This window comes from Phacochoerus africanus, chromosome 3 (assembly GCF_016906955.1).
Source record: "Phacochoerus africanus isolate WHEZ1 chromosome 3, ROS_Pafr_v1, whole genome shotgun sequence".
NCBI classification, from domain to species: Eukaryota; Metazoa; Chordata; class Mammalia; order Artiodactyla; family Suidae; genus Phacochoerus; species Phacochoerus africanus.
The window spans coordinates 131,564,797-131,592,147 of NC_062546.1; the positions used below are offsets into that span (position 1 = coordinate 131,564,797).

General features: G+C 44.9%; 1 protein-coding gene across 3 annotated transcripts in view; it reads left to right on the forward strand.

Annotated features, from left to right (window-relative positions):
* The window catches only part of TANC1 (tetratricopeptide repeat, ankyrin repeat and coiled-coil containing 1), a 244,305-nt gene that overhangs the window by 185,885 nt on the left and 31,069 nt on the right, over positions 1-27,351 (forward strand). For all 3 annotated transcript variants that reach the window (XM_047772674.1, XM_047772673.1, XM_047772675.1), the window contains 6 exons: positions 1,330-1,496; positions 4,179-4,786; positions 7,492-7,600; positions 9,186-9,308; positions 22,454-22,690; positions 24,546-24,731. In XM_047772674.1, coding sequence (XP_047628630.1) covers positions 1,330-1,496; positions 4,179-4,786; positions 7,492-7,600; positions 9,186-9,308; positions 22,454-22,690; positions 24,546-24,731 — 1,430 coding nt within the window. The remainder of the gene's footprint in view (positions 1-1,329; positions 1,497-4,178; positions 4,787-7,491; positions 7,601-9,185; positions 9,309-22,453; positions 22,691-24,545; positions 24,732-27,351) is intronic.

Below are 27,351 nucleotides of genomic sequence, written 5' to 3' on the forward strand. Positions count from 1 at the left end.
TTGGGGTGCGAGGGGCCCTGGGGTGGGAGTGAGGTGGATGAGTGTCTCCTCTTTCTCACCATCTCCCCACCCTCTGAATGAATATCTCTATTTACAGTTAAGCCCACGGTTAAACATTTCCAAAGTAGCTAATTTGTAACCATGGGTTATTTAGATGACTTGCTCTCTAGGAACTGCCGCCTGCATAGTTTGCACTCTGAAGTAGCGGGGGAGTAAGTTGATTTTGGGGGGGAACTTGCCAGCATGCTTTTCCAGGGGCCTCTGCTCGGTTGAGTTGAACATGAAGCCATTTCTAGACGTGTTCCTTTGGTTTTTGTTTTGTTTTGTTTTCCCCTTGAATGTTCTCCAGGGTAGAGGCATTACTAGTATTATGGGGCCATTGGTTTTCCATCCTCCCACCCCGTGCTCCTCACCTTTTGAGCTAGTTTCCCCGCCTCCATAGCACTCTGGGCCAGAAGAGGCCAAAGAGAGGGGCCTAAAACAGACCCATCTTCCCTGCTCCTCATCCCTAGGCAGAGGTTGGCACTAATGAATAGAAAACTAGATTCAGGGAGTTCTCATCGTGGTGCAGTGGTAATAAATCCAACTGGGAACCATGAGGTTGCAGCTTCGATCCCTGGCCTCACTCAGGGGGTTAAAGATCCAGTGTTGCGGTGAGCTGTGGTGTAGGTCACACATGCGGCTTGGATAGTATGTTGCTGTGGCTGTGGTGTAGGCTGGCAGCTGTAGCTCTGATTGGACCCCTAGCCTGGGATCCTCCATATGCCACGGATGTAGCCCTAAAAGCAAAAAAAAAAAAAAAAAAAAAAAAAAAAAAGGAAAGGAAAACTAGATTCAGGCTTGGAAGAGAATGTAAAGCAGAGTTCTCACCTTCATTGGCAGTGTGCCTTGGATGGGAGGCTTTGCCCTTTGAGGGTCAGCTTTCCTTCCCCGAATCCATCAAGTGGGCTCTGTTGGGAGGAGGGGAACCTAGAGTCTTTGGCAGGTTTCTTCTCCATACGTGTCAGTTGTCTTTGCTGTAGCTCACTACAGTGATGGGAGTGTTTGAACAGCTGTGTCATATACATGGGTGAGAGTCTGCTAATGTGTATAATGCAGTATGTTTCTGAAAACTGTTTTGTGAGAATTGATTTTCTTTTGGCGCTATGCTCTGGTTTTCATTACAAAGTTAATAGAAAATCTGCTTCTGTGAAAACCATTTCTTCTGCCATATGTAAAGCATTTTAGTTTTCCCTAACACTTTAAATTGCACATTAAAATACACTGGGTGGTGCTATCTTATAGAAATGCGTAATTTCTTAATTTAAAAAAAATTATTTTATCCTTTAGAGCAGAAAATTCCTGAAGAAGAATACATTATTTTGATAGATGGCTTAAATGAAGCTGAGTTTCATAAACCTGATTATGGAGATACCCTTTCTTCATTTATCAGCAAGATTATTTCTAAATTCCCTGCCTGGTTGAAGTTGATTGTGACTGTAAGAGCAAATTTTCAGGTAAGAAAAAAAAGAATTCTCTAAGACCCCAAACCCCAATTTTGCAGTTTTTATAATTACACTTTTAGATTAATGCTAACAGCTTAAAGTGTTGTCAGCCATTTAGCTGCTGAATTGAAAACTACATCAGAACCTTAAAATATTAGCCCACAGAGCCCTCAGCAGGCAAAACTCTGACTTTTTTTACCCCCAAGGTGCATTTATCAAGATGTCAGGTAAGTTTTTATTATCATCAAACTGTACCTATTCTTCTAAAATGAAAGTGCCCAGAGTTCCGTTTGTGGCTCAGCGAGTTAAGGACCCTGTATAGTCTCTGAGAATGTGGGTTCAATCTCTGGCCTCACTCAGTGGCTTAAGAATCTGGCATTGCTGCAAGTTGCAGCACAGTTCACAGATGTGGCTCAGATAGGTATCGCTGTGGCTGTGGTGTAGGCCTTTGGTGTACACGTCCAGTTCAAGCCCAGCCCAGTAACTTTCATATGCTGCAGGTGCAGCCACTAAAAAAAAAAAAAAATGAAGTGTCTTCCTCTGGTTCACTGTGTGAGGTACCTGGCTAACAGGTCTGCTAGGGTCTAAAGTTAGTCCTGCTGGTAGTTATTTGTATGGATTTGCTATGGGACTGTCTTTTTTTTTTTTTTTTTTTTAGTAATGGTTTTTATTTTTTCCATTATAGCTGGTTTACAGCATTCTGTCAATTTTCTACTAACGGCAAGGTGACCCAGTTATACATACATGTATACATTCTTTTTTCTTACATTATCATGCTCCGTCATAAGTGACTAAACATAGTTCCCAGTGCTACACAGCAGGATCTCATTGCTAATCCATTCCAAAGGCAATAGTCTGCATCTATTTACCCCAAATTCCCAATCCATCCAGCGTTGTCTTTTTGATGAAGGAGAGAGATTTTTAAGGCCTATTTTGAAAGGAAGTATCGTTTTTCATAAAACTTAAACATGAGGTAACACAAGATGAAAAGTGTCTTAATTCTCATCTGTCCCCTCATTTGAACCCTAAAGTTATGTCTTAACCATTCACTCCTTCCCTCTACCCCTATCCATTTTTAGTAAAGATATGAGACATTAGAATCTGATTTTTGGGAGTTCCCGTCGTGGCGCAGTGGTTAACGAATCCGACTAGGAACCAGGAGGTTGCGGGTTCGGTCTCTGCCCTTGCTCAGTGGGTTAACGATCCGACGTTGCCGTGAGCTGTGGTGTAGGCGTTGCTGTGGCTCTGGTGTAGGCCAGCGGCTACAGCTCCGATTTGACCCCTAGCCTGGGAACCTCCATATGCCTCAGGAGTGGCCCAAGAAATGGCAGAAAGACCAAAAAAAAAAAGTTTAAAAAAAGAATCTGATCTTTGCCCTTTTAGGATGATAGTTACTTAAAAATAGCATTTAGGTTCTTTCCTCATTTAAAGTAGAAGGAGACCTCATTTGAACTTGGTGTTTGTTTTTAGGGACATTTGGAGCGTACACTTTTCAGTCATTTTTCACACAGTGCAAGAGTTCCATGTTTTGCATGCTAGCTGTGTAAGTTTTCGGAGGCTTGGTTAGCATCCGTGTAAAATGAGGTAATTGCCCTCAGCTTGCCTCCTACAAATATCACATTCAATGAGGACTTGTACTGAGCTACTTCAGAAATGATAGTGGGAGGTTTAAAAAAATGTGACAAAACTTAACCTCTGCTGTTAGGTGTCAGGAGAGTGCTTATCTGCGCAATGGTAAGGGGATGTGGAGCTTCTGGGAGCTGGTATGGTTCTGTGTCTACCTGCTGGTCCCACAGGTATATGTGGTGACTTTGTGAAAATGAATGACACCATGCAGTTAGAACTTGTGCATCTCTTTATGTCGTATTTCAATTTAAAAGTTCACTAAGAGAGTTCCCATTATGGCTCAGCAGTCATGAACCCAACTAGTATCCATGAGGATGCAAGTTCGATCCCTGGCCTCATTCAGTGGGTGAAGGATCCAATGTTGCCATGAGCTGTGGTGTAGGTCACAGACTCAGCTCAGATTTGTCATTGCTGTGGCTGTGGTGTAGGCAGCTGCAGCTCTGATTCAACCCCCTAGCCTAGGAACTTCCATATGCCACGGGTGTGGCCCTAAAAAGACAAAAATAAATAAATATTTACTAAAAACAAGCAAATAAAAAAGTTGGGCTATATAGAAGTCCAGCAGCTTTGTTTACCACAGCCTGTCACCAGAGCACAGGCTGGGGGCAATTTCGGATATCCTGGTTTGGTTATGTAGCCAGTGGGTATCTGATCTCAGTGTCTGGCCATGGTCTTAGATGTACAGTGTTGCATTGTGTCTGTCCTTATTATGTAACCAGTTACACAGTGTGAGGATTATGGTTGTCAGGTCACCTGGGGGTCTCGATGCCCCTTTGCTGGTGCAGCCAGGTTGCCGCCGAGTGCTCCAGGCTCTGCCATTTCGCTTGGCTCTGTGTCCTGGATAAGGGCCTCGGGAAAGCCTTTTCTGATTTGATCTTACATCAGGCATTGCTTTCACGTAAGCTTTTTATCTTCCATTTATCCTATTACGTGTTTTAATACAAAACAATGAGCCCCTGTAATCCATGAAAATCCTCCTTGAAAGAGAACTAGTCGATCTGGTTTGCAATGCAGCTGACATAAAAGAAGCCTCTGTGGAGTGACACTGTGGGTCTCGTTCTTCTGCAGGAAATTGTCAGTGAGCTGCCATTCGTCAAGCTGTCCTTAGATGACTTTCCAGACAACAAGGACATCCACAGCGACCTGCATGCCTACGTGCAGCACAGGGTACACAGCAGCCAGGACATCCTCAGCAACATCTCCCTGAATGGCAAGGCCGATGCTGCCCTCATTGGGAAAGTGAGCAGCCACCTGGTGCTGCGGAGCCTGGGCTCCTACCTGTACCTCAAGCTCACCTTGGACCTCTTCCAGAGGGGGCACCTGGTCATCAAGAGCGCCAGCTACAAGGTGGTGCCTGTGTCACTGTCTGAACTCTACCTGCTTCAATGCAACATGAAGTTCATGACCCAGTCCGCCTTTGAGAGAGCGCTTCCGATTTTGAACGTGGCCCTCGCGTCCCTCCACCCCATGACAGATGAGCAGATCTTCCAGGCAATTAATGCCGGCCACATCCAAGGGGAGCAGGGCTGGGAGGACTTCCAGCAGAGGATGGATGCCCTCTCCTGTTTCCTCATCAAGAGGCGAGACAAAACTCGCATGTTCTGCCACCCATCCTTCAGGGAGTGGCTTGTTTGGAGAGCAGATGGCGAAAACACAGCCTTCCTGTGTGAGCCCAGGTATGACAGGCCTCTTCTAGCAGCTCTGTGCAGGGAGTCTGATATGCGCTCAGGAAAGGGATTTCAAACGCAATCCGTGCTATTTCACAGAAGGGCAACACAGCATGAATAATTCAGGAGGGGTGATGGAAAAGTCTCCCTCCCACTAAACCAAAGCTTCCTTCCTTAATGTCTGGACTTTTAGGACTCCTCAGTACATTTGGATGAAAGAGAAACTGGGCGGTGCCTGGGTGTCTTTGGTGTCCTCTTTTAGATCTTGTGCCCTGGCACAGGGGTCACCTGTGTGAACGTGTGATAGCTGCTGCAGGGACCAGTCAGCTCCTCTAGAGCCCGTTCCCAGCCCACTTCTTCCCTGGGGATCTGTGGACTGTCCTGCATCCTCAGCACTGCCACTCCTTGCCTGCTCTTGAGCTTGTGGCATCTTGTCCCAGGGATCTGATGTGCTCCCCTCTGGCCCTCAGACACAGTGATCACATCTGGCCACCTCATTTCGTATTTGTGTTCTGCACAGTGTAACAGACTGGGATTTGGGGGTCTGGAGGATGCCCCATTTATGAAATGGCGAAGGGGCAGCTGTATCCAGACAGTCAAAAGTTTCAAGAGGCTTTGCCGCAAGGCCGGGCCAGAGTTCAGGTCCCCTCACTGCCTGATGAGGGGGCAGGTGGGAAGCCTGCCCACCCTGTGGTGTGGTGCTAGTCAGGATGAGAGACAGGGAATTTGAGATGCTGATGCTCTCAGAAAAGGGTGTGTTCATGTCCAAGACCTGTGCCTGGCCCTGACCTTGGCCAGCATCCTTGCTGTCTTGAATGATTTCTGCCCTCTGTGAGTCAGAATGGCTCCTTACCTTTTATAACAGGTCTGACAAGCTACTCATTTCTTCCCTTTTGTCTGGACTGGGCATTTGATCAGATGCTGGGGCCTAGAGATGAAATGAATAAGCACTTGTGAGCCCCATAATCCCTTCCTCCCATGGATATTGACTTAATGCCAACCCCCTGGGTTTAATTGCTCTTTCATGTCGTGGTCGGGTGTTTTCCTAGGCAACACTGAGCTAAAAGATTATCGTCTTTTGAACCTGCTTTGGGGGAAAAACCTGTGACTCCAGGTTATTTAGCCAGACAGTAATATCTAGGTGAAATGTGTACTGTGACTTATTTGGCCAAATCAGATGATTTTCTAGGAAAAGGCAGGTGTTTTCTAGGAAGGCAGTGAGGTAGAGACCAGCCTTGCTGACATGAGGTAGATGGCTGGCTTGGCCTGAAGGCAGTGGGAGAGGAGATGCTATAGATGATGTGGAGGTGATGTGGGCCAGGTTGAACTCTGGGACCAGCCCATGGATGGCATGCAGGAGTGCCTAGAGCACTGGAAGGTAGTAGAGAGTAGTTTCCATGGGAACACAGGAGGCTCTCACCTGAGAGGGAAAATCAGACTTGAGTTCTGGGAGGTAGTGTGTGCAAAGGAGCACGGCATATGTGCTCTAGACCCTTACAACATGTTAGATGGACACTCACGCAGTGTGGGCTTAAATATCATGTCTTCCCCTGGAGGATAAAAAGCAATCTCTTGGTTTTCATATGCCCCAATTTCCTTGTCCCTAACATGGTTTCCTAACATGGTTTATTTATCATTGATTTGAGAAACAGGCAAGCATCATACTTTTAATCCTCTGGATCAGGAACTGTTAGAAAACGCATTTAGAAGAATTCTTTTCTACAATGTTTTATCTTTTCCTCAGCAAAACAGACCTCAGAGTTATCAGGGTTATAGAAATGAAAATATTTCACCTAGCACAGAAGTCACTGCTCTTGGAATAAACAACCCTTTGCATCTTTTCCAAACAGATTAGTTCAGACAGAGGCATGGAGTCCACAGGAGATAGAATGAGACCTACAGGGGAAGGAAAATGGGTAGGATGGCTCCTTCATGAGAAGATTAGTGGGGGGAATTAATTGTTGGCATCAGTTGAATGTCTTATCATGTGTCCAGACAGCAAACCCACTCATACAGCTGACCTGTCTTATTCCTATAAGGAGCTTCTACTCTTTCTCTTCTCACCCCTGCAAGGACCTGTGTTCATTCAATCCTAGAATGTTTGGTGTTTCTGATTGTGAGTGGTTGCTGCACATGACCTGGTATTCTCTTCCCTTCCGTTGTAAGGCCTTGTCCTTTGGCCCAGGTCTGCACAATGGTGATTGTACTGAATGTCACATCCATTGATGCTTCTGCTCTCCCTGTTCATTTGCACATCTGTCCTTCTTCCATCCATCCCTCCAAGAAATACGTTTTGAATACTCACTGCATCTTGGGCATTTGCTAGGTATTGTGACTCTAGGTCTGACTTAGGCAACCTTTAGTCTCATTGAATTTACATTTTGGTGATAGACATAAATCAACAAATGGGTGAGAGAATGATGGACAGTGAACAGGGAGTGTTTGGCTCCACAGGTAAAGACCTCCCCTGTCCTAGGACTTCACTCTGAGTCACTCCAGAGAGTGGGGAATCCTGAGAAAGCCCTTAAAGCTACTTGAAGAATAAATGGCATTGACCATCTTCTGTGGAGAGGCAGTTTTCCACCCATTTTGTAGGGCGATGCTAAAACACCAGGAGAACAGTTCAGGGATGTGTGTGGCAATGTTCCCCCCGAGGGCCTGCGACGAGGTTGACCGGGATCTCTGGTTACCAACCTTTGTGTTTCTCGTCCTAGGAATGGGCACGCTCTCCTGGCCTTCATGTTCTCTCGACAGGAGGGCAAGCTGAACCGCCAGCAGACCATGGAGCTCGGCCACCACATCCTGAAGGCACACATTTTCAAGGTGAGACCCACGGCACTGGAAGAAGGGTTCCATTGAGGTTTTGGTCCTGAAGGCGCCTTTATCAACCTGCAGAGCCCTCCACGTGAGCCCCAATCTGAACACCACCCTCTACTTCCTCCTGAAAGGAAACCATTGTTCTCATTTACAGTCACTCAAGTTGCATCTAAATGCTGTGATTATATTTTACCCCCCACCCCGCCAAATCTCTTCTTTTCACTTAAAGCTTCCTTTGCATTCATTCCTGTTTATCTCCTTATTATTTAGTTGATGAAGAACCCAAGTTATGTGACCTGTGTAGTTTCACATGAGCTGGATTTCCTGATTCTGTCCATATTTCTCGTGATGTAGGTTAACATGGTCCTCTTTTCTCTGGATTTCCTGTTATTTGACAGTGATGTCTAGAGGCTTGATCAGGTTCAGTTTTGATTTGTTTTGTTTTGTTTTCAGTATGTCTTGATTACTATAAAGGCAAACCTCATTTTATCACACTTGGCTTTTTTTTGCTTTGGAAATACTGCTTTTTAATAAATTGAGGGTTTGTGGGAATGCTGCATTGAGCTGGCCTTTCAGTGGCATTTTTCCAGTAGCATTTGCCCACCTCAGGTCTCTCTGTCACATTCTGGTAATTCTTAAAATATTCTTAGCTTTTTCATTAATATTATGTTTATTCTGGTGATCTGCGTTCAGTGATGTTACTACCATGACTCACTGAAGTCCCAGATGATGGTTAACATTTCTTTAGAAATGAAGTATTTTTTAATTAAGGTATGTACTTTTATTAGACATAATGCTCTTGCACTTAATCAACCACAGTGTCATGTAAACATAACTTCCCTGTGCACTGGGAAACCAGAAAAATTGTGTGCTTGATTTATTGCTGTCATCTGGAGTGGAGCCCACCATGTCTTTGAGGTCTGCCTGTTACCCTTGGAGGGGAAACGCTCTGTGAGCCTGTCTGGGGCATCTCGCATCAGGAGGCAAAGCCTCTGGAGTTGGTCCTCTTGGTGTGATGCCATCGGCCACTCCTGGTCTCTTCCTTTGTTGTGGGTTACAGATGCTTGATGCGCTAACACGTGTTCTTCCTTAAATTGATTGGAAAACCTCTATAAAAAGACACTCTCTCAGAGTTCCCTTCATGGCTCAGCAGAAGCGAATCTGACTGGTATCCATGAGGATGTGGGTTCAATCCCTGACCTTGCTCAGTGGGTTGAAGATCCAGAGTTGCCGTGAGCTGTGGTGTAGGTCACAGATTCGGCTGGGATCTGGCGTTGCTATGGCTGTGGTGTGGGCCAGCCACTGCAGCTCCAATTCAACCCTAGCCTGGTGAACCTCCATGTGTCATGGGTGTGGCCCTGAAAAGACCAAAAAAAAAGAAAAAGTAAAAGAAACTCTTTACTCATCTGCCTTCCCTTTCTCCAGGCTGAGAGCTCATGTAGGTAGCAAAGGCAGGCTGGTTCTGCAGCCTTTGGTTTTAGGGCAGGTAGGCTCCCAGGTCCAGGCCTTCTTAGTGTGCACAGCCACATTCAGATCCACGCTGCAGGTGGGAAAAAAGACATGGGAGCTGATTTGTCACTATTGCTTCCAGGGTCTCAGCAAGAAGACAGGAATCTCTTCAAGCCACCTGCAAGCCCTGTGGATCGGGTACAGCACCGAAGGGCTGTCTGCCGCCCTGGCGTCCCTCAGGAATCTCTACACTCCCAACGTGAAGGTGAGCGGCCCTCTGCCAGGTGGGCCAGAGCCCCTTCACGGCCACTATTGCTCCAGTGGTCCTGTTGTCCCTGCAGGCTGGTGGTCTGAGGAGGTGGAGAAGCTTCTAAAGATGCTTTTTCCCTGGCGTAAAGCACAAAGACTTGGATGCTCTGTTACTGGCTCTCTGCTGCAAGTTTAGCTTCCGGTGGGGCAGGGGGTTGGGAAGGAAGGCGGGGTGGTCAGGGGCAGCTATGTGAGCACATGGTGACCATTTAAGAGTGGATGCCATAAGGAAGCAATTCACAAAGGAAACCAAAGGTCAGAGGGAGATTTCCAGGAAAAATTGACTTTTTAGGCATCCTGGTTTCTAATCTAGACAATCTCTTTCTGCTTCATAGGAAATTAAACACTGAGGAGTGACACAGGGCAATGGGCACAGAGAGGAAAACTGTTATAAAGGTTTTGTGTGTGCGTGCATTTCTGACCACGGAAAGTGTATTGGGGTCTGCCTGCTGCTGAGCCAAGAGCTTCCTCAGTCTTGTCTTTTTTTTTTTTTTTTCTTCAGGGCCTCACCCTCGGCACATGGAGGTTCCCAGGCTAGAGGTTGAATCAGAGCTGCAGCTGCTGGCCTACACTACAGCCTCAGCAATGCAGGATCTGAGCCATGTCTGTGACCTACATCACAGCTCACAGCAATGCCGGATCCTTAACTCACTGAACAAGGCCAGGGATAGAACCCAGGGATCAAACTTGCATCCTCATGGATACTAGTCGGGTTCATTACTACTGAGCCTCATAGATACAAGTCGGATTCGTCAACCACTGAGCCACGATGGAAACTCCAGAGTTTCCTCAGTCTTGATTGGTGGCTATCCTGTCACAGTATCCTGCCTGAGCTTTTTACGATAGCTTTTCCTTCCTCGTTTAGTGCAGTTCAAGAATCTAAAGCTCACAGAGGCCCAGTGTCTGGTTAGGGCAACAAAGAGGGGTGAACTCCCACCAAGAGTGTGAGAGTTACTGACTTACATGATAGCCATTTACAACCATCTTCCCCAGTTGCCAAGTAAGAAGTCATCCGTGCCTCCCCATTTTATATTTCGCACCCACTTGCCGTATATGCCAGATTCCAGGCCTTCCGGTCCCAAGCCCTGATGTGCCAGGTTGACTACAAAAGCTCTGAGGTCTTTCCCACAGAGTGAGGTCCTTCCTTCCCTTCAATCACCTCCTTGAAAACAGCCCTACCTGTTCTCTCCTTAGTAGCAAGGGTGGCCTGACATGGCCACAGTGTGGTCATGTGAAGCCCTGGGGTCTCCAGGCATCTCCTTCTACTTCCCTCACTTTGGTTTGTCAAACCCACCTCAGAAGGGGGTCACGTGCTCCAGAGACGGCACCTAGTAGGACACTCCCAGAGACACTCCCGGGGGACTTGCGTGCCTCTCCTGCTGTCATCACGTGCCATCCTCAGCACCTACACCTTGGATATGTGTCTGGGGATCGAGGCTTTGCAGAGCACTTCCTGTGTCTGCTTCTGTGTGCTCTGCCCCCTCTTCTCCCTTCCCTGCCTTCCTGGTGTACACTGGTCCCTAGGATCAGTTCCAGGACCCCCCGTGGATACCAAAGGATGCTCAAGTCCCATATATAAAATGGCACATAATTTTGAAATAAGCTATGCATATCTTCCTGTATACTTTAAATCATCTCTAGAGTACTTATAATACCTAATACAATGTCAGTGCTATGTAAATAGTTGCTGGTACACAGAAAATTCAAAAGTCCTACTTTTTGGAACTGTGTGGAAGTTTTTATTTTTGAAGATTTTTCAATCTGCAGTTGGTCGGCTCCACAGGTACAGAACCTAGTGATACAGAAGGCAGGCTGTTTTTCTTTATTTTCTTTTTTGTTGTTATTGTTGAAGTCTGATTGACTTCACATTATATTTCATTATATATCACATATATTTCAGATGTACAATCTAATGATTTGATATTTGTACTGTGAAATGATTACCACAGAAAGTCTAGTTAACATCTGTTATCATATCTAGTTATAAAATTGTTCTTGTGAGGAAAACTCCAGATCTACTCTTCTTAGCAACTTTCAAATACATAATACAGTATTATTAACCATAGGAGTTCCCCTTGTGATGCAGCAGAAACAAACCTGACTAGTATCCATGAGAACGCAGGTTCAATCCCTGGCCTCACTCAGTGGGTTGGGGATCCGGCCTTGCCATGAACTGTGGTGTAGGTCGCAGATGCACCTCAGATCTGATGTTTCTGTGGCTGTGGTGTAGGCCAGTGGCTGTAGCTCCGATTCAACCCCTAGCCTGGGAACTTCCATAGGCTGCGGGTGCAGCCCAAAAAAGCAAAAAATTTTTTAAAAAGTATTATTACCATAGTTCCCATGGTATAAATTATATTCCCACCTCCTCGTGTATAGAAGGGAGGGTATAAGAACGCTGACTGAGGAGCCTGGGTGTCAGGAAGGACCTAGAGTTGCTCTGACCCTGGGGCAGCACACCTACAGCCCTGCTGCCCAGTGCAGAGCCTGGGTGTTGGTTAGAGAAAAGTTCTTAGCCCCAGGTGGATGCCAACAAGGTCTTTGCAGAGGTAAAAGTGCTGCCTCATGCAGGCAGACTCAGCCCTGTTAGGGTTCCAGGATGGGCACGTTGCATTTCAGCCTGGCTCACCTCTCGGCAGGGAGCCCGGGAGCAGAGCAGCCCTGGAGAGCCGCTCCCAGGAGCCCTGTGCTCTGCCCTGCTTTTCAGTTGGTTCCACTCACTCTCCAGATGAGCAGGCTTGAGGGCTTATGTTCCGACTGAAGCCACATGCAAGTTTTATGGGGTGGGTACAGGGAAGCCACTTATGTATTTAAGGAGAACTAGAGCTAAGCCGTTGCTCCTGATCAAAGGGAGAGCTTCTCTTCTAAATAGAGTTACTCTGAATAAAAAGATAGATGGAATTCCCGTCATGGCTCAATGGTTAACAAATCCGACTAGGAACCATGAGATTGCAGGTTCAATCCCTGGCCTCACTCAGTGGGTTAAGGATCCGGCATTGCCGTGAGCTGTGGTGTAGGTCACCGATGTGGCTCGAATCCCCAGTTGCTGTGGCTCTGGCATAGGTTGGCGGCTACAGCTCCAATTAGTCCCCTAGCCTGGGAACCTCCACCTGCCGAGGGAGCAGCCCTAGAAAAGACAAAAAGACAAAAAAAAAAAAAGGTAGCGAACACGCTGTGTCGACTTCACCTAATAAAGAAATTGTATTAAGAATTTTTGTTTTACTTTTTATAGAAATTAGAATTGAATTGATTATGATAACATTGCTCCACTTCTCATTTCAACTGAAAGTATTGTCTTTTGTCCTCTCCATAATTAATAGAAAATGTTATGATGACAAGAGAAAAAAATTTAAATGACAATATGCTTTCAGTATTTTAATGAATTGTGGGCACAAAAGTTATTTTAATGTGGAGTAAAGTAAATGAGAGACATCATACTTAGTTGAATATGAGTTTTTAAGACAGCCAGTGAAAAGGTACAGTGTGATAATGAGCTTGACCCACCCGAGATATAAACTTTCCTCTTTAACATACTGGCAGTTTTGAGTTGTTCGTCTTTACTTTCTTTTACAGAACTCTAGTGTCACCTACATCTATACTACCCCCCAAATTGTATAACTTGGTTACAGAATCTTAAGTCTTTCCATTATCCTACTGTTTCTTTTATCTCTCAAGAGAAAAAAAAAAAAAAAAGAGTTTTCACAGAATCTTGAACAAATTACAGTAATTTAAAATTATGCATGCAATTAAGGAATCTTTTTTTTAGAGAGTATTAAATGTTGTCATACAGGAATAGATGTCATTTTCAGCAATAATTGCAGTTTGCTGCTTTGGTAAATTAAAGTGACTTGCTCTGGGATGATTGCTTGGTAGATGTATTTTAATTCTGGTGGCGTGCAGATTCCTAACAACATGGACTCATATTACCAGGCCAGGCTTGTGCCAGCCCAGGCTTACGCCCGCCTGGGCCCTGGCTGGGGTCCTTTCTATCACTGCCTCTAGGCTCCGTGCCAACTGGTTGTTGTGCTCACAGAGTCCCATTGGACTAGCTGACAGCCACAGGCTTCCCAAGGCTGTGGACTCAAGAGAATGGAGGTTGTGCTTCTTCTCTCTGCTGGAGACAGGAGTGATGCGTGGACCTTGGCCTCACTTCCCTTGGCTGTGAGGATCCTGTCATACTCTGCATAACTCTTAGGCAGTACACCAGCTGCATTGATGAGAACCTCCAATGTATTTTATGAGAAAACTGTGCCTCCCACTTTACGGCTGTGCTGGACTCTGCCTCTTCTGTTCCTCATGACCACATCATTTTGCCTACCCCTTACTCCTTTTTTTTTCTTGCCTCTGTTAAATCCAGAAGTGTAGAGACAATATTACTATCCTCAGGTGTTATCCAGGGAGCACTCTAGCAGTGCTGATGACCAGAAGATTTCTATGTGGTGGGAAAAAATGTGTAGGAAGAACCATTTAATCACCTTCTTTGAATGCAGTGTCATCTTAGCCAGAGTGGCCGCTTCCGCGGCTGCACTGTCTATGACCCAGGATAACCTGTGCCTTACCTGCTCTGAGCCTCAGTTTGCTCACCTGTAAAATGGAGGTAACAAAAGAACCTGCTATAGAGAGTGAGGGGAACCCTCATTGAGATATTAAAGCTCTTGGGAGAATTCTTGCCATTTATTGTGTGGTCAAGTGAGTTATCTTCATTTATGATTTGTCTGCTTTCTGGAAACTGAGATTCTGATGTTAGCATCTGAGAACTTGTGGCTGTGCCTGTTGGTGGTAGTACAGGGGAGCTACCCACCACTAGGCTTTGATGGGTTCAAATGACTTACATCTGCCCTCAAATAAGCGTGAGTTCTCCCTGTGCTTGGTGTTGCAAGTGGCCCAGGGGCCCAGACCTCTGGATCACCGGGGGCCTGGGGTAGAGCACCCTCCTGAGCCTTGCAGGGGTCAGGGCCTGGGGCCCTGGCCCCTTCTGAACATTCCATTAAAGGTGCCTGTGACAATAGCAAGTAATATTTATTTAGCACTTACAGGATGCTGAGGGCTGTGCTAAGTGCTTTGTGTGTGTGGCACGTTCATTTTTAATCTTTGGAACAATCTAAGGAAGTGAAACTGTTTTTATCTCCACCTTTCAGAGAAGGAAACTGAGGGTGAGGGCAGCGATAGCTTGCCCCAGATCACACAGCAGGCAGGGTGCCTGGCACAGAACAGCCCATGCCCCCTCCGCAGGTGCATACATCACCTGACATGTTTACGGCTGTGGCTGCCAGCAGGAGCCACCCGGGAGCCCCCGGGCCCCAACCAAGTCAGAATCTCCAAGGAGTGGGGAGCAGACTTTGGAAATGTGCAAGCTCCCAGGTGGTTTCACTGTGGAGCAGGGTTAAGAAACGTGGGTTTGAGGAAGATCCACAAGCTGATTGGGCACTAAGTGGTAAAGATACCTGCAGCATGGCACCAACATAGGAAATGTTTTTCCCAATGAGCAGATGGAGTGAATTGATAGCAAATACCTTTAGGAAAACTACCCCTAAGCACATACCTTCCAGGTAAAGTCTTATGAAGTATATATGTATATGCATGTGTATAACTGAATCACTTTCTTGCACAGCAGAAGTTATCACAATATTGTAAATCAACTATACTTCAATAGAACTTTTTGTAAATAAATAAATAATATATCCTTCTAAAAAAAAAGAGACAGTACTAAAGCAATACCTTCCACATTCTTAGGAAAGAGTTTCTGTCCAGAAGAATGGGGTGGTGTACTGTGATTTTCTTAGGATGCACCTGAGTCCCAGAGAGGTTGAATAATTTTCTGAAAATCACACAGCGAGTTACTGAGGGGCTGATTGAGAACTCTGACTCTTTATCTTTTTCTCTTAGGCTCATGGATGTCAAGAGGGGATGGGATTGACAGGAGAGGGGAGAGAGAGGGTAGCTGGCTGTCAGAGTCACCTTGGGAATTTGTAATCGCTTCCTGTTTGTCTTTTGGTGACCAGAGTTGGATGTGCCCCTCAGTGATGTTATGTGTGTTTTGGAAAAGCTGCTAGGGTGCCTCTGTATTTCTCTTGCCTAAAACTGATTTCCTAGGCCTTGGTAAAATCCCCAGGTATTTCAGCAGCATTGTCCTCTTCCCTCCATGTTACTGGTGTTTACTCAAAGGGGAATAATTTTCTCAAAAACCCTTACTTGTGTTGACCACTTAGACTTTGAAAATGCTTGCAAATCTTCTTTGAGTCTGGTGCTATGTTTTGTTTCTTTTGGCCCTGCCTGCGGCATATGGAAGTTCCTGGGGCAGGGATCGAACCCGAGCCACAGCAGTGACAATGTCAAATCCTTGACTGCGAGACTATCGGGGAACTCCTGGTGCTATTTTTTTTTTAAATTTCATTTCATTTTATTTATTTTTTTAGCATTTCCCCTCTGTGTTTTTATTTTATTTTATTTCATATTAATAACAATTTTTATTTTTCCATTATAGCTAGTTTATAGTGTTCCATCAATTTTCTTCTGTACAGCAAGGTGACCCAGTCGTACATATATGTATATATTCTTTTTTCTCACATTATCATGCTCCATCCTAAGTGACTAGGTATAGTTCCCAGTGCTATATACAGCAGGATCTCATTGCTTATCCATTCCAAAGGCAATGGTTTGCATCTATTACACCCACATTCCCAGTCCATCCCATTCCCTCCCCTTCCCCTGGCAACCACAAGTCTATTCTCCATGTCCATGATTTTCTTTTCTGTGGAAAGGTTCATTCGTGCCGGATATTAGTTTCCAGATATAAGTGATATCACGTGGTATTTGTATTTCTGAGTTACTTCACTTATATCAGTCTCTAGTTCCATCCATGTTGCTGAAACGGCATTAGTTTCTTCTTTTTTATGGCTGAGTGGTATTCTATTGTGCATTTATACTGCATCTTCCTAATCCAGTCATCTGTTGATGGACATTTAGGTTGTTTCCACATCTTGGCTGTTGTGAAAGTGCTGCTGTGAACATGCAGGTGCATGTGTCTTTTCCAAGGAAAGTTTTGTCAGATATATGCCCAAGAGTGGGATTGCTGGGTCATATGGTAGTTCTATGTATAGTTTTCTAAGGTACCTCCATACTGTTTTCCATAGTGGTTGTACCAGTTGACATTCCCACCAATAGTGCAGGAGGGTTCCCTTTTCTCCACACCTTCTCCACCATTTGTTATTTGTGGACTTACTAATGAAGGCCATTCTTACTGTTTTGAGGGGGTACCTCATAGTAGTTTTGGTTTGCATTTCTCTAATAATCGGTGAAGTTGAGCATTTTTTCATGTGCTTGTTGGCTATCTGTATATCTTCTTTGGAGAAATGTCTATTCAGGTCTTTTGCCCATTTTTAAGTTGGGTTGTTGGTTTTTTTTGCTGTTGGCTTGTATAAGTTGTTTGTATATTTTAGAGATTAAGCCCTTGTCATTTGCATCGTTTGAAACTGTTTTCTCCCATTCTGTAAGTTGTCTTTTTGTTTTATGGTTTCCTTTGTTGTGCAAAAGCTTGTCAGTTTGAGTAGGTCCCATTGGCTTATTTTTGCTTTTATTTCTGTTGCTTTGGGAGTTATTTTATTTTTGTCAATTTTTAAAGTTTTATTGAAGTATTTGTTGCTTTAAATGTTGTGATAATTTCTGCTGAGAACAAAGTGATTCAGTTATACATGTACACACATCCATTCTCTTTCAGATTCTTTTCCCATGGAAATTATCACAGGATATTGGGTAGAGATCTCTGTGCTATATGGCAGGTCTCCATTGACCTCATTCCATATACCACAGTGTGCATATGCCAGTCCCCAACCCCCGGTCCATCCCTCCCCTGACCTGTCCCTTTTGGTAACTGTAAATTTTTCAAAATCTGTGAATTTGTTTCTGTTCTGCAAATAAGTTCATTTGTATTCTTTCATTAGATTCCACATATAAAGATATCATATAATGTTTGTCTTTCACTCTCTAACTTCGTTTAGTATGATTATCTCTAAGTCCATTCATGTTGCTGCAAATGGCATTATTTTGTTCTTTTTATAGCTAATATTCCATGTGCATATGTACCACATCTTCTTTATCCATTCCTCTGACAGTGGACATTTAGGTTACTCCCATGTCTGCTTGGCTATTGTAAAGAACATTGGGGTGCATATATCTTTTCCGGTTAGGATTTTCTCCAGATAGATGCCCAGGAGTGGGATTACTAGTTTGTATAGTAGTTCTATTTTTGGTTTTTTGAGGAACCTCCACACTGTTTTCCACAGTGGTTGCACTAGTTTACCTTCCCCTTGGTGCTATTTTTAAGAGCACACCTGTGTGGACTTGTGGAGCAGGCCCAGCAGGGATGAGTTTGGCCGAGGCCCTGGGTCACATGTCACTTTTGGGACGGGGGCACCTCTCCTGATTTCTTGTCCCTGTGTTTTCTGCCCTTCCATCCACACGTGCTGGTTGGCAGCAGGAGGCTGGAGGTTGAGTTGGTGCTGACCTGGGTAGGGTGAAGGGTGTGCCCCCACCCCCCACCCCCTGATGGTGTGAATGACAGGGCAGGTGCTGGATCACAGGGGCCTCCTTGTCACTTGTGTACAAGGCACCCCTCCTGAAATGTAAGGGATGGACATAATGGTGGGAAGGAGCAGACCGGTGGTCTCTCCTTGCCCATGAAGGGGCTTCATTTTCCTCTCTTCTCTGTGAACCTCTGTATTTTGGAACCAGTGTCTTGTGCCATGGACTAAGCCAGGAAATGGAGTGTGCAGAGGGGAGGGCTATGCCTGTGGTTGGTGGTTGGTGGGGGTGTATGCAGCATTGCCCTGGCCTTGGAGCAAAGACCATAGAAAGTGATCCTTTGTTATCTGTATCTATGGAAAGGGCACTTATTCCTGGCAGAGGGAGATGCATAGGTAAAGGCCAGGGGGCTGGGGCATGCCTACCCTTTGTTAGAGGACAAGCATTAGACCCAGCTTGGTCCCTGTGCGAGGAGGGGAGGTCAGAGAAGTAGCTGAAGGGCTGGGTCACCTGGGCTTCCAGCCTCAGCAGCAACCAAGACCTCCTCAGATTCTGTGCTTTGGATTCTAACCTGTCTGCATGCTATCTGTGCTACACCTATTCTCAGGTGTGGCGTCACCACCAGATGAAAGTAATAATGTGTATCAATTTGTAAGTATTCTGTCAACTACTCTTGCCGACATTATATTATTGAAATACCTTGAATTTTATAAGCCTTTCTCTATCTTTTAATGATTCTGTGTGTCTCTGGCCAAATAAGTGACCCAGTCTCTGTGGTTTCCACACTGAGTGGGGAACCCAGGTCTATCAGGGGGAGTGATGGATGCCCGTCAGGACCAATGAAGGGAACTGTTGGAAAAACTCAGCAGACATCCTGATAGGTGTTAAAAAGGGTATCATTTTTTGATTATTTGGAGATTTTAAGGTATTCATGTAGCTAAAATTTGCATAAAGTTTTCAGTGACTTTTATATTAAAACATACACATAACAAACTTCTGCTATCTGTATCCAAGGAGTTCAGTGGTGGTGAATGGAGTAGCTAGTGGAAAAAGATGCTTTTCTAGGTCTGTGCTGCTGAGAGTCCCAAGCACATCAACATTTGCATGGATTCTGCTGCTTCTTACAGGCACACTTCCTTGGGAGGAAAAGACAGTACTTGCTTTTACTTTAGGCTTTATTATCTCCCTATTAATTTTTTTTTTTTCCCACTGTACAGCAAGGGGGTCAGGTTATCCTTACTAATTGTATACATTACAATTACATTTTTTCCCCAGCCTTTCTTCTGTTGCAACATGAGTATCTAGACAAAGTTCTCAATGCTATTCAGCAGGATCTCCTTGTAAATCTATTCTAAGTTGTGTCTGATAAGCCCAAGCTCCCGGTCCCTCCCACTCCCTCCCCCTCCCATCAGGCAGCCACAAGTCTCTTCTCCAAGTCCATGATTTTCTTTTCTGAGGAGATGTTCATTTGTGCTGGATATTAGATTCCAGTTATGAGTGATATCATATGGTATTTGTCTTTGTCTTTCTGGCTCATTTCACTCAGTATGGCATTCTCTAGCTCCATCCATGTTGCTGCAAATGGCATTATGTCATTCTTTTTTATGGCTGAGTAGTATTCCATTGTGTATATATACCACCTCTTCTGAATCCAATCCTCTGTCGATGGACATTTGGGTTCTTTCCATGTCCTGGCTATTGTGAACAGTGCTGCAATGAACATGCGGGTGCACGTGTCTCTTTTAAGTAGAGTTTTGTCCGGATAGATGCCCAAGAGTGGGATTGGGGGGTCATATGGAAGTTCTATGTATAGGTTTCTAAGGTATCTCCAAACTGTTCTCCACAGTGGCTGTACCAGTTTACATTCCCACCAACAGTGTAGGAGGGTTCCCTTTTCTCCACACCCCCTCCAGCACTTGTTATTTGTGGATTTATTAATGATGGCCATTCTGACTAGTGTGAGGTGATATCTCATGGTAGTTTTTATTTGCATTTCTCTTATAACCAGCGATGTTGAGCATTTTTTCATGTGTTTGTTGGCCATCTGAATATCTTCTTTGGAGAAATGTCTATTCAGGTCTTTTGCCCATTTTTCCATTGATTCACTATTAATTTTTTAATCCTGTGACGACGATTTCACTGCCCCAGAAATGAATTTTCTGTTTTTATTTAGAGCAAACAGTGGTTTTCAAAGTATGGTTCTTACACCAACAGCATCAGTATCACCTGGGAATTCATTTAAAAAAAGCACATTCTGGGGAGTTCCTGTCATGGCTCAGTGGAATCGAATCTGACTAGCATCCATGAGGACGCAAGGTTGATCCCTGGCCTCACTCAGTGGGTTAAGGATCTGGTGTTGCCATGAGCTGTGGTGTAGGTAGCAGACGAGGCTCAGATCTGGTGTTGCTGTGGCTGTGGTGTAGGCTGGCGGCTGTCGCTCCAGTGGACCCCCAGCCTGGGAACCTCCACATGCCATGGGTATGGCCCTAAAAAGACAAAAAAAAAAAAAAAAAAAGAAAGAAAAAAGCACATTCTCAGGCCCCACCTCAGACCTACTGAAACCAGAGGTCTGAGCCCGGAGGATGTGCATTTCTAAATTTCTTTTTCATTTAAAAAACGTTTTTTTTTGGCCGAGCCTACAGCACATGGAAGTTTCTGGGACAGGGATTGAACCTGAGTCACTGCAGTGGTAATGCTGGATCCTTAATCCACTGCACCACATGGACACTCCCTAAATTTTCATTGTTAACTATGATAAAAAGCATGTAAAATGTATCATCTTAACTATTTTTTCAGAGTAGACTTAAATAGTGTTAAATATATTTGTGTTATTATGCAATAGCTCTCCAGAATAAAATGAAATCTCCATACCTATTAAACATCTCTCATATCTCCATTCTCCCAGACCTGGCACCCACTATTCGCCTTCCTTTCTTTATGAATTTCACTACTTTTTTTTTGTCTTTTGTTGTTGTTGTTGCTATTTCTTGGGCCGCTTCCGTGGCATATGGAGGTTCCCAGGCTAGGGGTTGAATTGGAGCTGTAGCCACCGGCCCACGCCAGAGCCACAGCAACACGGGATCCGAGCCGCGTCTGCAACCTACACCACAGCTCATGGCAACGCCGGATCGCCAACCCACTGAGCAAGGGCAGGGACCGAACCCGCAACCTCCTGGTTCCTAGTCGGATTCGTTAACCACTGCGCCACGACGGGAACTCCTGAATTTCACTACTTTATGCTCCTCATAAGTGGAATCATAGAGTATTCATCTCTTTGCGGCTGCCTTATTTCACTTAGCATAATGTTCTCAAAGTTCATCTATATTGTGGCATGTGACAGGATTTCCTCCCTTTTAAGGGCTGAGTAATATTCCACTGTGTGTACACACCACTTTTGTTGATCCATCTGTTGATCCTTCAGTTTGTTTGCATCTCTTTACTACTGTGAATTGTGCTGCAATAACATGGCAGTGCAGAGACACTGATTTCATTTGTTTTGGGGATGTACCCAGAGTAGGATTGCTGGATCTTGAGAAATGTCCACCTTGTTTTCCATGGCAGCTATATGCATTTTACATTCCCACTATTGAGAACAGGCACATTCAGCACATGTCCAGGTCATACTGGTGCATGCTCAAGTTTGAGAAGTGCTGGACGAAGGATATGGCCCTTCTCCACAAATGCTGTTGTGACTGACATCTGCATGAGATGTTAATCTTCATTTCTTATTTTTTATTTTAGTCGATTTACAATGTTGAGCCAATTTCAGCTGTACAGCAAAGTGATTCAGTTATACATATATTTACATTTTTTATATATTCAGATATATATATATATATATACACACACACACACACACACACACACACACACACACACACACACACACACACACACACACACACACACACATACATTCCCTTTCTTACAGAATTTTCTACCATGGTCTATCCCAGGAGATTGGATATAGTTCCCTGTGCTGTACAGTAGGACCTCATTGCTTATCCATTCTAAATATAATAGTTTGCAGCTACTAACCCCAAATTCCCAGTCCCTCCTACTCCCTCTCCCTTCCCCTTGGCAACCACAAGTCTGTTCTCTATGTCTGTGAATCTGTTTCTGTCTTGTAGATAGGTTCATTTATGCCATATTTTAGATACCACATGTAAGTGATATCATGTGGTATTTGCCTTTCTCTTTCTTACTTCACTTAGTATGAGAATCTCCAGGTCCATCTGTGTTGCTGCATTGGCATTATTTCATTCTTTTTTATGGCTGAGTGGTATTCCATTGTGTATATATGCATCATGTCTTCTTAACCCATTTATCTGTCAACAGATGTTTAGGTTGTTTCTATGTCTCGACTATTGGAATAGTGCTCCTATGAACATGTATCTTTTTGAATTATAGTTTTGTCCTTTTATAGGCCCAGGAGTGCGATTGCTGGATCACATGGTAGTTCTATTTTCAGAAAACTGAATACTCTTCTCCATAGTGGTTGTACCAATTTACATTCCCACCCACAGTGAAGGAGGATTCTGTTTACAGGAGATACTAATCTTGTTGGGGGACATTCTCTAACAGGTGAGCCGTCTCCTAATTTTGGGAGGGGCCAACGTCAACTACAGGACTGAAGTGTTAAATAACGCCCCAATCCTGTGCGTCCAGTCTCACCTTGGCCACGAGGAGGTGGTCACTCTGCTCCTGGAGTTTGGCGCCTGCCTGGATGGCACGTCGGAGAATGGCATGACTGCCCTCTGCTACGCAGCCGCTGCCGGCCACATGAGGCTGGTGTGTCTCCTGGCCAAGAGGGGGGCAAGGGTAAGCGGCAGCCTTCCCTGATGGGAGGGAGGGGTATCTTGCATTCTTGTAGAATTGTCATTGGCTGGGCCTGTCTCCCTTTGATGTCTGCCCAGTTGCAGTGAACAGAAGTCACCATGTAAACAGAAAGGGTGGAGCTACAGGCTCCAGACAGTGTGGTGTGGCCTGATATAGGTGTGTGTGATGAGAGTGTATCACCTCCAAGAGAGCGGGGGCCCTGCATTTCACTCTTACTCTGCTTAATTCTGCCCCAGGGGAGGCGGGATACAGGGAGACTCCTGGCCCCCAGCAGCCCGAGTAAAGCCCCACTTCAGAAGCCTGCAAGTGTTACCTTGGGACTTATCACAGAACTTAACATAGTGCTGGATTAGTTGAAAAGACTTAAATGTTTGGGTTTTTTCCTCCTTTTTTCTTATTCCATTTCATGTATTTTTTTTTTCTTTTTCTTTTTTCCTCTTGACAATAAACTGAGTTCTGTGAGTCTTGGAAGTCATGTGCTTAAGCACGTGGCTCCAGAAACTAGAAGGCCCTGAGCCCTCATTCCTCCATCTACTAGCTGAGATGTTGGGCAAGTTGTTGAGGCTGTGTGCCTCAGGCTTCTCATCTGTAAAATGGGCACAACAGCAGGATCTACCACAGGGCTATCATGTGAGCATTAAATAAACCAGTATATTAACATTAATAGAAAGTAACTATATATATGTATATATATATATGAAGTTACTCAAGGACTATCAATGTCAATAGATTAAATGAGACCAGTGCCAAGTTCACAGTAAACTCTGTCTTAGGTTTAGTTAAAAGCCCTTCGTTGGGGAAGGGGGAATGCACTTTTGAATAACAGTAGAAGTAAATCGCTGATATTTGTCTTTTTTCTTTACATTAATTAGGATATTAAAAGTTCAACAAAAAGAAAGCCTTTTTGTTCTTTCTCTCAAAAATACCGTGTTTGGGACAGGTTCGCTTTGGGTCATGGAAGAAAGGAATTGTTGCTGGTCAACCTTCCCAGTGGGTTCATTACTACTCATCACCACTCCTCCGTTTCCACATCCAAATCCTCCCTTACCTTCATTCAGAAGCTAGCTGAAAGCTCTGTGGGAGGGGGACGGGGGTCACATATGTGGCTTTTGCAAAACCTCTGGGAGGATATGCAGAGCATCATCAGAATTTGGAGGTGAGGCTGGACCCTGGTCCTCTTCCAGCCTAGGATTCCCAGTCTGAGACAGGGAATGGTGTGCTTTCTGCTGCCTCTTGGACCATGAGGGGGTACTTAATGCTCAGGCTCTCCCCCTTTGTAGCTCTGCAGCCTTCTTGGTTTTGTGACCATACGTAGCATGCTGACACATCCCCAGTCACCTGCCTTCCCCAATAAAATGCACTTGGAGTCCCTTCCGGGCCTTCTCATTCAGAGCTGGGTGTCCGGGTCCCTTCCTTTCCCTAGCTGTGTCATCTCAGTGATTAAAGAACTGCTCTACTGCCCAGATAGATCATAGCTCATCACTGCAACTTAGAATGTTCCACACAGGAGACTGAAGTTGGGAAGTCTGGGTTTTGGTCTGTGTCCTCATACCAGCTCCCCAGAGAACTCGGAGCTCCGAGTCATTTACTGGAGAGACACAGGGAGTGAGGAGGGTGTCATGTGATCACTAGTTCTTCAGAGGGAACTCGAGCCTGGAACAGTACCTTAATTACAGCAGTGTAATTCAGACGGAGACTTGACGTTCTCCAGAGAGAGATGTTGGAACATGACCCCTGTGCCTGTGCGTTGGGATGGGGTTGATGTAGAGCATTTGTGGAGCACCATGTTCTCAGAGGCATAGCGATGCTCAGCTGTGACCTCCCCATCCCCCCACAGGTGGACCACTTGGATAAGAAAGGCCAATGCGCACTGGTCCACAGCGCACTGAGGGGCCACGGCGACATTCTCCGCTACCTGCTGACCTGTGAGTGGTCAGCCAGCCCGCCCCAGCCAGGCGCACTCAGGAAGAGCCAAGCCCTGCAGCAGGCGCTGACGGCTGCCGCCAGCATGGGCCACAGCGCGGTGAGTGGGGGCTGCCAGGGCCCTTCCTGGGAGACTGGGATCCCTGGGGTGGGGGGTGGGGGTGTCAGGTGCTTTGCAGTCACCTTTTTCTGAGTTGCTAGCTTTTGTTATGCACCAAAGGAATGAAAGAAAATGAAAGTTTCAAGAAAGAGCAGTTGGTGCAACGTTCTTCTATTACTATCACACCCTTTCTGTCAGTAAAAAGCTAGGGGAGAGCCCACAATGGGAGCAGGGACTGGCTGGGTGGGCTAGACACTCCCAGGCAAAGTGCTCTCCAGCCCACAGTGCTCCTTCTCTGGTTTCTTCCTCTCTTCCTTCCTTGTTCTGTTTTTACCCACTAGGCCTGCTGTCTACTTTTTTCCCCTTTGATTCATTCTTTTGTCCTTGTGATCATTTAACACTAGTCACGTGGAATCCTAATTCTAAACTTGCTTTTGAATATTTGAGGGATTTTTAAAAATAGAACTTCAGTGCTCTGGTAGCACATAAGAATGCTTGTCATTTGCAGTTCCTGCACTGAAGGAAAACTGCACACAGTAGTTACGTGGAGCACTTGCTTCTGATCGATGTCAGTATTTCTCATTTTGGGGATTTCATTGTCATCTCTTGACCCATGCGTCTGTGAATTTAATAATATTTTACCCTCTCTCTTCCATGTGTTTCTCACTCTGTATTATCTTCAGGGAATTAGAGCTGCCAGTGTTTGGTAAGATTCTTTCCCACAATAACTTAAAGTAAATTTGGGTGCCAAGCTGGCTGGCTGACATTTAGCATTTAAAACACTGGAGCATATACACACACATTGCTGGCTGGCTTATTGTTGGCATTTAAAATATCAAAAATACACATATACCCTACTTGAGCCAATACAATATATTCCAGTAAGTTGAATGCATATATATAAGAGAATGCAGCTCTCTTCTCTCTCTCTCTTTCTCTTTCTCTCCCCCTCTCCCCCCCCCACCCCCCACCCCCTCCCCCGGCTGTATCTGCAGCATGCGGAAGTTCCTGCGTCAGGGATCAAACCGCAGTGGTCACAACACTGAATCCTTAACCACTAAGCCACTAGAGAGCTTCCATAGCCATCTTCTAAGACAGACATAAGAGATTTACAAACAAGTGAAATGATGCCAGTCAACGTATCTATATGTTTTAGTTTCAGAGAAGATACTCATTTCATAAAATGGAAAAATACTCTTACTGAAAATGTCAGATAATATACACATTTTCAAAGTGGAGCACCTTTTATATTTGATAAGTATTCATTCTAAACCTTAGAATGCCAGTCACAGAAGAGTTGTCTTTCTGTGGGTTAGCAGACATTTATCTTACTTCATGGAAGAGCGATTGCAATCACCGAACAGGAAGTGAGAAAACATTGCCAGCAGTGATTGCTACTTGAGGTAGTTTTTTATAACTACCATTTCCCCCATGAGATTATGTGGAATTTCTTTCTTTTTGTCTTTTTTTTTTTTTTTTTTTTTTTTTTTTTTTTTTAGGGCTGCACCCACAGCATATGGAGGTTCCCAGGCTAGGGGTCAAATCAGAACTGTAGACTCTGGCCTATACCACAGCCACAGCAACATGGGATCCAGACCTTATCTGTGACCTACACTACAGCTCATGGCAACACTGGATCCTTCTTAACCCACCGAGCAAGGCCAGGGATTGAACCTGCGTCCTCATGGATGCTAGTCAGATTTGTTTTCGCTGAGCCATGATGGGAACTCTTGCAATTTCTTTTATCTCTAGAAAAATTGAGAGGATATAAAAGAATTAGGAATTTAATATTACAGGGAAAATATGTATATGAAAAGCAATAAATATTTTGTTCACTTTGCTATGACGATGTTCACTATTGGATATTTATTATACAGTGGCAATTTATATTTTTAGTCATTACTCGCTGAGTAAAATAGTTTTGTTTCTTTTTTTTTCTTTTTGTCTTTTTTAGGGCCACTCCCATGGCATATGGAGTTCCCAGGCTAGGGGTCTACCCGGAGCTGTAACCACCAGGCCTACACCAGAGCCACAGCAATGTGGGATCCAAGCCGGGTCTGCGACCTACACCACAGCTCACGGCAATACCAGATCCTTAACCCACTGAGCAAGGCCAGGGATCAAACCCACAACCTCATGGTTCCTAGTCAGATTCATCAACCACTGTGCCACGACGGGAACTCCTAAGAGTAAAATATTTTTGAGTCAGACATTTGAGGTTTGCATGTGCATAAAGATTTTGTGCTATAAGTTACTGTTTATTTTTAATATTTTATCAGAACTATCTCCTGTGCCTTTATAATATAAAGTTGTTTCTGTAATTTTTAATGATCTCAGTAAAGAATGCTTTAATTATCAAAAAAAGAAAAACCCCACATTTCGGGAGTTCCCATTGTGGCTCAGCAGATTAAGGACCCAACACTACCTCTGTGAGGATGTGGGTTTGATCCTTGGCCTTGCTCAGGGGGTTAAGGATCTGGCCTTGCCACATGCAAGCTGTCACAGATGTGGCTCAGATCTGGTGTTGGCCTCAGCTGCAGCTCCATTTGACCCCTGGCCTCAGCTGCAGCTCCATTTGACCCCTGGCCCAGGAACCTCCATATGCTGCAGGTGCAGACAT